The sequence below is a fragment of the Rhipicephalus sanguineus genome, chromosome 4 (assembly GCF_013339695.2).
Source record: "Rhipicephalus sanguineus isolate Rsan-2018 chromosome 4, BIME_Rsan_1.4, whole genome shotgun sequence".
Lineage (NCBI taxonomy): Eukaryota > Metazoa > Arthropoda > Arachnida > Ixodida > Ixodidae > Rhipicephalus > Rhipicephalus sanguineus.
In genome coordinates, this window is record NC_051179.1 from 165,569,550 (window position 1) to 165,580,392 (window position 10,843).

Here is a 10,843-nt window from a genome sequence, read left to right on the forward strand (position 1 = left end):
GAGACGCACTGCACTGTTGCCTGTGTATTTTGCACCCGAACGTCCAGACACGCGATGTAAGTAGTACGTGTCCATTCAACAATGATAACCGCACGTAATATTGATAAACACGCTAAAAAATACATGCGTGAAACGAACACTTTGTTCGCAGCGAGCAGAGAGAGCTTTTCAACGAGTCTGAACCAGCCTGAGCGCCACTGCGCGTGCGCGTTCTCCGGTTTGAACTGATTGGCTCTCGCTCGGCGGGTTATTTTAATCTTTGAACTGAGTTGCGGCAGCGCTCTCTCTCCCGTTCTGGCTTTACCCCGTCCGTCTACTGCACTTCCGTGTTCATGGCCTCCGATACTGCACCGGCACGCAATCTCGGAGGCCATGCCTTGTTCACCATGCGGTTGACGAATTGCGGGCGGCCGCAATTCGTCAACCGCGTCTGATCGGTTCTTAATACTACTACAGCGCTTTTGCTGTTTAAAAATATACAGCATTTGTACAAGATTGGGTGTTTCAATTACTGCTAAAACTAACAGCTGCTGTCCTTATGGCTGGCTAAATGTGTACGTCCGTGCGTGTGCAAACAAAAGCACGTGGAAAACCGGGACCTTTTGACAGCAAGTGTTCACGGTACTAGTGATTACCTCTTCGTGTTGTGCAACGAACCACTATCACCATCAATGCCCTGCCCAGGGGCGTAGCCAAAGGGGGGGGGGCTCTAGCCCCCTTGAAAATTTTCAAATTTGCTTGCTTATTATATACATGCACACATACAAACGCAAGCATCAACATACATAAAGTATGGTTGTACCCCCTCCCCTCGCGATAAAAATTTCTGGCTACGCCCATGGCCCCGCCCTTAGTGTTATTCAGCTGCAGCTTATATTTATTGATGCACATTGTTAGCCTTAACTGATATATTGTAAATGACGCATGTAAGCAAGTTACTACCCGTTTCAAAATGCCCATTTAACACTATTTAAAAGTACACTGCACGTCGTCCTAATAAAATCAGGAGAAAATACTGATATGTTGAAGGGCGAAAGCTAATCGACAAAATGTAGTTCACCAAACTTCTTTCTGTTAAAGTTCGTTTATATTCGAAAAGAAAGCAAGCGTACTGTGTATAGTGAACAGTAACAGTAACATCAATACTGCTCTAAATTCTGCTATTGATGTCTTGAAAAAGAGCTGTTGTCCTGTGTTCAGCGTGACCGTTGTCCTGCTTCGACATTGCGCTTTGCAGTATTCCACGAAATACGTTGTCCTTGTCATTGAAGAAACGAAGGCGGAAAGGCCATACAGTCTTTGCTATTATTTTAGTTTCTTTTGTGAGTTACTGCGTTCGTTAAAAGTGCGATCTATAAATACAAGACAAAATTTACAAGTTTCCGGTGTTTTTATAGTATCATTGATCCCAGGAGGGTTAGAGTCAAAGAAGCCGTGGATACACAAGAAGTGTTCTCAAATGCGTAAATAAGACATTTGTGTTAACGACAAGAACGAACGACACGCACACGACCGGCGTAACCAGGGGGAGGGGGGCGGATCGAGGGTGGGGGCTGTTCAACATCCCCAGGGTTTTTCAATTTTGCATCTGTATATATATATATATATATATATATATATATATAATATATATATATATATATATATAATATATATATATATATATATATATATATATATATATATATATATATATATAGGGTCATTCCACGCCAACGTCCCAGTCGGGGCGCTCGAGAAAATCGATTTCTCTCAAAAGGTCTGAGAAAATTACACACGTATAGACATTAGTTCTACAGTATTTTCCCAAATAATTTGAGCGCAAAAATTTTTTGGCACGTGAGCGCCATTTGAATTCACGAAATGTTGTAAAACCAGGTACGAAAAAAAGATTCGCTATAAAGCGACCGTTCCAGGCATTCTTTCAACACTTGCTTTTTTTTTGTCCTTTTTCGAGCATCGTTAATTTCATTATAGGGCAGTCCTTATAGCAGCTTTATATTTTTTACTCCTTAGAGCGTAGGTAAAGTGAGTAAATGTTTGTGTTTTCGGGATTTTTTTACAAAAGATAATTATCGATCAAATGCAGAAATTATTTTTTATAAAACTCTCCATAAGACGTACTCTCTCCTAAATTTTTGTTTTGCCCGTGTACGGCGCATAGGCTCTAAAATAAAATCCTGAACTTGGCAAAAACGCTACATTGGCCTATGTTGAGACGTCTGTAGCACCCTAAGGTGGTCCAAGAAAAAATAAGCGGGCAAGCGCATACGATTGAGAATCATACCAACTTTGTCCAGAGAAAGTTTAATCAGAGTAGTTTTGTCTTAGTCGAGAAAAAATTTTTTGAAGTTTAGTCCCACCATTGCATTGTTTTGCTGAGGGGGCAATACAAACCAACTGAATTTGCTGCATAAAAAAAGAGTTAGTGTATTCGTATGACATCGTTTTAAGTTCCTTTTGTTAGTACTTTATATTGTTTACTGCATATAAAGGTGATAATAAACAGAGGTAAAAATATAAAATGCCATTGGCTTAGGTACCACAATTTCCCAAGAATGAATTGCGTTACTTATTGCATGGGGCTCTCTGAATCAACGGACGTCCAATAAGTTAAGTCTCGACGTTCATGTAAGCCGTAGATAGGAGGCGTAAGCGTGGACTGTCTATAGCGGATCCACACTAAGTTCATCTATGTACTCCGCAAGGAACGACGCACGAATGTGACGACGCGCGTGTATTCACGCCTTCCGTACGTCGTCCGTGACAATGGAGACGGAATATACCAATCTATTTTTGACATCATAATTTGTGTGGTTACAGGCAGCAGATTATTGGTTAAAGTAGGATTTGTCAGTCCTGGTAAATGCAATTTTAAAGCTGTTATGAGATCACAAGAACACACGATATTTGTGGCATAGTTGTACGCCGCTGCCGTCACCTCCGGTGTGCGTAAAAATGCAATAAGCAACGCGATTCATTAAGGGGAAATTGTGGCGCCTAAGCCAATGGCATTTTTATATTTTTACCTCTGTTTATTATCACCTTTATATGCAGTAAAAATATAAAGTACTAACAAAAGGAATTTAAAACGATGTCATACGAATACACTAGCTCTTTTTTATGCAGCAAATTCAGTTGGTTTGTATTGCCCCCTCAGCAAAACTATGCAACGGTGAGACTAAACTTCAAAAAATTTTTTCTCGACTAAGACAAAAACTACTCTGATTAAACTTTCTCTGGACAAAGTTGGTATGATTCTCAATCGTATGCGCTTGCCCGCTTATTTTTTCTTGGACCACCTTAGGGTGCTACAGACGTCTCAACATAGGCCAATGTAGCGTTTTTGCCAAGTTCAGGAGTTTATTTTAGAGCATATGCGCCGTACACGGGCAAAACAAAAATTTAGGAGAGAGTACGTCTTATGGAGAGTTTTATAAAAATAATTTCTGCATTTGATCGATAATTGTCTTTCGTAAAAAAAATTCCCGAAAACACAAAAATTTTACTCTACTTTACCTACGCTCTAAGGAGTAAAAAATATAAAGCTGCTATAAGGAACTGCCCTATAATGAATTAACGATGCTCGAAAAGGGCAAAAAAGCATATGTTGAAAGAATGCCTGGAACGGTCGCTTTATAGCGAATTTTTTTTCGCACCTGGTTTTACAACATTTCGTGAATTCAAATGGCGCTCACGTGCCCAAAAAATTTTACCGCTCAAATTATTTGGGAAAATACTGTAGAAGCAATGTCTATATGTGTGTAATTTCTCAGACTCTTTGAGAGAAATCGGTTTTTCTCGAGCGCCCCGACTGGGACAGTTGGCGTGGAATGACCCTATATATATATTGTCAAGGAAAGACACAGAGAAATAGACACAACGCCTGTTGACTAGGCCGGCTGTTCTATTCTCCGCTTCGTCGTTGTCTTCCTCCGCTTGCCTAGCACAAGACCTTGCGCGAGTGGCGCTGCCTTCCTTACACTCGGCCACGCTGCGGCATTGCATGGCAATCGAGCTGCGGAAATGTCTCTGGAGGGCGACATTGGCTGTTTCTTGCCGGTCTTTGCAGGTCTTGGTACTCGTGAACGGTGTTGGATGAAGTGCAGATGTTTCAGGCGGGCGACACTGGCTGTGCCGCGTTGGTCGTCGCAGGACCACAGGCCCTGAACCCTGAAGCGCCATCTTTAGCGAAAACGCCTCTGGCGGGCGGTACTGGCTGTGCCTGGGTGGTCTCTCTTGCTCGTGCCGCGACGTGTCTTGCTGTAGTGCCGATGACTCAGGTGGCCGACATTGGCTGCCTCGTTGCGGCCGCAGGTCTCGGCCACGCTGCGATTCAATGTGCCCTGCAGAAGGCGCAACCAGCGGGTAGCGGTGAATAGTCGCTGCTGGGCGATGGTGCCTCCGACGATCGTCCCGTCGCACTCCTGAACGTGTTGTCGGAGGTCTTTTGCACCGTAAGGTTGACGGCCGTGACATTTCATGTTGAGGAAAGATAAGCATCGGGACCTCATAGGCAGGCTTCAGTTGCCAGGCAGGATTTACGTCCACCCTAATGTCTCGTCCCGCATAGCTGCCCAGGTCAGGTGAGCTTATGTCACCATCCGAACCACAGGTAGAATTGGGCTCTTGTGACCGGTCTTCGATGATAACTTTGGCAGACGCCTCGGCTTCATTTAGGGACTCGCCACTTTGCAAGTGGCGGGCGTCCGACGGCCCTGGAGGCGGTATGGGTGGGGCATCGGGTGCCATGACAGGCTTCTTCAGGGTAGACGATAGTATGTGAAGATGCTCTGGTATTGTTAGCGGATCCGATGGGTCTATGGACACAGGGATGGATGCATGAGCTCTTCCGGACCTTCACGAAAGTCGTATGTGTCAGGCACCAGAAGAGCTGGTAACTCGGTGTTGCACTCGCTGCTGGTCTTGGAGTGTGCGTCACCGACTGTTGTTGCTTGACGGTGGTCGTGCTCTCTAGTGATGCACTGTCGAATTGGAGCTGTGTAGCGGTGACCCCTGCTCGCGGCCGGTGCTTATGTCTGCCGCGTGGCCTTCTGCGATGCTTCTGCGCAAGGGCTGCAGGGCCCAACTGTACCGTCCAAGTGGTGTTCGTCGCAGCTCCCATCCGTGAGCGGGTCGGAGATAGGGTCCAAGGCATACGAAAGGGGACGGAAGAGACTCGTCAGTCTGGCACACCATTCAGGCCAGGATCGTAGCCCGAAGCCTTCGTAGGCGTGCCATACCTTGGCGGCATCGCGAAGGTGGTCGATGGCAATCCACAATTTTCGCTGATCCGTCCATGCCTCGCGAGCTCCGAGAGCGTTGATGGTCGCCACCCATTTTTCGGCGTCGTCCTGAAATCCGCGAAATACCGGTAGTTCGCACGGGGCCGGCGATGGCGGGACGGCGGACGAAAATCCGGAGTGTGCCCACGCCAAGTAGCCCAATTGCTCTGACAGCTGCGTGAGGAGAACGCCGTAGCTCGCGGTGGTTCTCGGGCGAGCTGGCCTCAAGTTGTTGTGAGGCGGCCACAGCCAACACGGCATTGATTCCGCGCAATGTTGGCAAGGCGTCAGGGGCGAGTTTGGAGCTCGACACTATCAAGGCGTAGTCGTCACGCGGAGTTGCGCGATGGTATGCAGCAGCTCCGTGGCGCTGTCGGGTGATCCGCATGAAGAGACAAAGCCGGAATGAGTGGAGGATGCAGCGACTCCGGCACTCATGGTGGTACAATGCATGGTCAAGGACGCGTGGACGGCGTCCTTGGAAACTCAAATCTAGTCACAGTCATGGGCACGGGATCCTTGCCATTGGAAGCGTCAACCGCGTTACGAGGCAACCGGAACCCGTGCGATGTCTTGTCTTGGAATGGTACTGCGGCGTCGATGAAGGGGGCTCGAGCCGCCGAGGAGGCCTGGACGCCGTCCACGGACGGTGCCTGAAGCGCCGACAGAATGGCAGGTGGCAAGGAGGCATGTACGCCGTCCCAGGGCGAGAGGAGCCCGTGCGCATTGCTGCCACGAAGTAGCACGTCGCCGGACAAGTAGATCCCCGGAACCACAATGGAGGCCTGGACGCCGTCCGTTGGTGGTGGGATGGATACTTGCCGCGGCGGTCTACTTGCGGGTTCATCAGCGAGGAAGCGTGACGGCGTTCCCCGGGAAGACGCGTTACCTCAAACTGACAGCTGTGGTTTGCCAAAGGCTTTCGACGACTGCGCCATTGTCAAGGAAAGACACAGAGAAATAGACACAACGCCTGTTGACTAGGCCGGCTGTTCTATTCTCCGCTTCGTCGTTGTCTTCCTCCGCTTGCCTAGCACAAGACCTTGCGCGAGTGGCGCTGCCTTCCTTACAAAATATATATATATATATATATATATATATATATATATATATATATATAGTGGAAAACTTCTTAATACAATATAGGAAACAAAACAAATATTTATTTTACCCTGACAGTTTCGGCTGGAGGACCAGCCTTCTTCAAAGGATCCGAAACTGTCAGGGTAAAATAAATATCTGTTTTGTTTCCTATATAGTAGTACGAAGTTTTTCACTATATATATTATGGGGGCGCTCGGCGGCTGTGAGCGCAGAGAAGACAACAACGATCACATGTGCGCTCGTGTCACGCGGCAGCCACTGGCAGCGGGCAGTTGCGGCCAAGGCTTGGACCAATAAAGATGTATCTCTTTGGGTCTTGGCCTCATCTCTTAGGGTTCAGGGCTAGATGCAGCCGAAAAACCCTACATCTGGCGCCCAACTGGAAGGACCCCGCCCCGCCATGTTCTCCCCGATCATCGCCCGCCGGATCCCAGCAGCTCCTGATTTCGGCCCCCTGCACGGCGATATCACCTTCGCGGAGCTATGGGCGCTCCTGGACATGGCCGCCTACGTGGTCTATGACCTGGTCCTTCTACATTATCTGGTCGAGACCCTCGTGTGCCTTTGCCTTTGCGGGAAAATGATCCCCGACGAGCAGCGGCGTGCCATCATCACCCTGGAGCACCTCGGTGCTTACTTCGGCGTCCCGCTGCCCGTGCACGTCAAGGAGGCTCTGGCGCGCTCGTATGGCGATGCGACACTTAAGGTCGACAACGAAAGCGCCGACGGCGCGTGCGCTGACGAGGGTCGGCGTCGAAGCTCGTGCGAGCTTGTGCGGCGGGCCGGCACCGCCGGACGACATGCGCCGCGCCGGCAACGCATCGTCCACCAACGACGGTGCAGAGCCCCGGTACGTGATGCGAACACAGTGTTGGACTACGCGCTTTCTGGGGACACGGCCGGTGACTGCGACAACCTTGAAACAGAGGTCAAAAAGTCCCGGGATGACGATGCGGCAGCCGTGAAGAAAGGAAAGAAGAAAAAGAAAGGCCACTGGCGAACGGCGCGGTGATGTGGAGGCTGCGAGAACGTAAGCGACGAGAAATACGCGGACGTTGACGAGGTGATCGTTCGCGACGCAGATGGTGACTGCCAGGACGGTGAAGTAGAGATCGGCGTGTCACTACGACGAGCAGGTCGGCGAGTCCCAGCCTGGTGACGCAAAGGTCGAAGAGTCAGGGGAATATCAGGCTGCGGTCGTGAAAAGAGACAAGACGAATAAGCAGACGAAACAGCAGCAGAACGAACACAGGGACAAACGGCCAGGTGGGACAAACGCGTCGGGCGAGGTGACGGAGCCGAGGAAGCGAACGGTCGCCGTGGAGAACGAAGACGATAAGGAGGACGCCAACGCTCGCGAGGCAAAACGTGAAAGTGACGACTCCGACAACGACAGGAACACTGACAACGACAATTACAAAGACACCGACACGAAGGACACAGATAGCGGCGACAAAGCGTCGGACGCCGAGGACAAGACGGACGGGCAGAACGAGCTCAAGAGACGGAGGTCGCCAGCATTTAACGACTACCACCTGGAGGAGTGGCCACCACCTCGACGTGACTGGTCCCGGCGGCTACAACGGAAAGACACGGCACAGCGAGCGACACAGCGAAACACCTACGACAACGGCACCAGCACCAAGCAACAACGTCAGCGCCAGGAGGTCTCCCGTGACGACCCTGAGCCTGTTAGCTCAGCGGGTGTGTGCTACACCGGGCTCTCGCGGTCCTGATCTCGCGGATGAACGTGGTCGTCAACCTGAGCGCGTCCGGTGAGCCTGCACAAGTCAGCGGCACAACCGCTGCACAAGTCAGCGGTTATGACATCCGACAGCCCATGAGGTCCCACAAGGAGTTTTGGGCGGTCAGTGCTGGCAGGTGGTCCTGTGTGCCACGCGCAGTCCGCCGTGGCCTAGGATAGCCATGACACTTGCGCCGGCTGCCGTTGTGAAGTTCGCGTCCTTTTCGCTCACTTCTTTTTGAGGGGAGGGGGGCAGTATGGAGCCGCTCGGCGGCTGTGAGCGCAGAGAAGGCAAGACGATCGCATGTGCGCTCGTGTCACGCGGCAGCCGCTGGCAGTGGGCAGTTGCGGCCACGGCTTGGACCAGTAAAGATGTATCTCTTTGGGTCTTGGCCTCATCTCTAAAGAGTTTAGGGCGAGATAAAGCCGCAAAACCCTGCAATATATATATATATATATATATATATATATATATATATATATATATATATATATATATATATATATATATATATATATATATATTGTTAAGGTGTTTAATAGACAGCACTCAACGACAATGAGTAATGGCGACAGTCACGGCAAGGCACGAACTCCCTGCGCGAGCGGCGTTCTTTTTCAAGCAACCAAAGAGGACGACCCACTAGAAGGCGCTGGAGAGGGTAACCCATTACCATGTCCCAAGGCTTCTCTACAATTACCCCGGGTACGAAAAGGGAGCCGTCCGGCGACCTAACAGCTCGTCACTATGAGTGGGTCATAGTAGGCCTTGAGGCGCTCCACGTTGACAATGTCGCGCCCTCGACGGCGCATGTCCGAAGCTGGTTCGGTGGGTTCGATCAAGTAGTTGACCGGGGATGTGCGCTCGACGATCCGGTATGGGCCTTCGTATTTCGGCAGCAGTTTTGAAGAAAGGCCACTTGCAGTGGTGGGGACCGAGAGCCATACGAGCGCTCCAGGAAGGAACGTGGGTTCAGAAGTGGTGGTGCCATCGCGAATGCTTTTCTGCAGCTCTTGTTCCTGCGTCGTAAATGTCTTGGCAAGCTCGCGACACTCTTCAGCGAGCCTGGCTGTGTCAGAAATAGGCGCACACTCAGATGAATCCGGCTTGTATGGAAGTATGGTGTCGATGGTGTGCGACGGGTGCCTTCCGTACAGTAAGAAGAACGGTGAAAAACCAGTAGTGCTCTGAGGGGCGGTGTTATAGGCGTAGGTGACGAAGGGCAGAATGGCATCCCAATTGGTGTGATCGGCGGCGACGTACATTGACAGCATGTCGCCGAGCGTGCGGTTAAAGCGTTCGGTTAGGCCATTCGTCTGCGGGTGGTAAGCAGTAGTTTTGCGGTGAACAGCATGGCACTCTTTCAGAATGGCTTCCACGACTTCAGATAAGAAGACACGGCCTCGATCGCTGAGAAGCTCTTGGGGTGGACCGTGACGCAGTATGAATCGGTGTAGTAGGAAGGAGGCAACATCGCGCGCTGTAGCCGCTGGGAGGGCGGCGGTTTCGGCGTATCGCGTTAGATGGTCAACAGCGACGATGGCCCAGCGGTTACCAGCCGAAGTCAGAGGAAGTGGTCCATACAAATCGATGCCCACGCGCCCGAACGGACGGTTGGGCAAGGTAATGGTTGTAGACCTGCTGGCGACACGTGCGTTGCAGGTTTTCGGCGTTGGCAATCGAGGCAGGAGCGAACGAACTTCTGCACGTAGCGGTACATCCCACGCCAGAAGTATCGTTGTCGAATGCGGTGGTAAGTTTTGGATACCCCAGAGTGCGCGCATTGCGGGTCAGAGTGGAAGGCCTCGCATATATCAGAACGCAGACTGCGGGGTATCACTAGTAGCCACTGGCGGCCGTCGGCGTTGTAATTGCGTCGGTGCAGGAGGTCGTCACGAACGGCGAAATGGTGGGCTTGACGACGCAACGCGCGAGTGGATGGTGTTGCCGTCGGATCAGTGAGCAAGTCGATCAGCGAGGCGATCCATTTATCCTTGCGCTGTTCGGTAGCGATGGTGTGAACGCTGATTGAAGCAACAGCTATGTGAGATACTGAGCAGGGGGCATTGTCGTCAGGCAAGGGAGAGCGCGAGAGGGCGTCGGCGTCAGCATGCTGGCGTCCGTTGCGGTACAGCACGCGGATGTCGTAGTCCTGCAGGCGAAGTGCCCAGCGGGCGAGACGGCCTGAGGGATCCTTCAATGACGACAGCCAGCATAGTGCATGGTGGTCGGTGACGACATCAAATGGGCGACCATACAAATAAGGTCGAAACTTTGTAAGGGCCCATATGATCGCCAGGCACTCTTTTTCCGTGACTGAGTAATTGGTCTCGGCTCTGGTAAGCGTACGGCTTGCGTAGGCCACGACATATTCGGGGAACCCTGGTTTGCGTTGCGCAAGGACGGCGCCGAGGCCTACACCGCTGGCGTCCGTGTGTACCTCCGTTGGGGCCGTAGGGTCGTAGTGGCGTAGTATGGGAGGAGACGTCAACAAACGACGGAGCTTTGCGAACGCGTCGTCACACTCGGACGACCACGAATTTAGGGGTCCGTTACTTCCAAGGAGCTTCGTCAGCGGCGATATGATGGTGGCAAAGTTTCGTATGAAGCGTCGAAAGTATGAACACAGTCCGACGAAACTGCGCAGTTCTTTGACGGACGTAGGTTTGGGAAATTCGGCCACGGCCCGAAGCTTGGCCGGATCGGGAA

At 51.0% G+C, this 10,843-nt stretch overlaps 1 protein-coding gene across 1 annotated transcript; it reads left to right on the forward strand.

The window, feature by feature from the left end:
* Positions 1-6,789: 6,789 nt before the first annotated feature.
* LOC119391815 (uncharacterized) lies at positions 6,790-8,125 on the forward strand. Its single transcript, XM_037659463.1, has 2 exons — positions 6,790-6,945; positions 7,526-8,125. The coding sequence occupies exons 1-2, from the start codon at positions 6,790-6,792 to the stop codon at positions 8,123-8,125; spliced, it is 756 nt and encodes a 251-aa protein (XP_037515391.1).
* Positions 8,126-10,843: the final 2,718 nt, after the last annotated feature.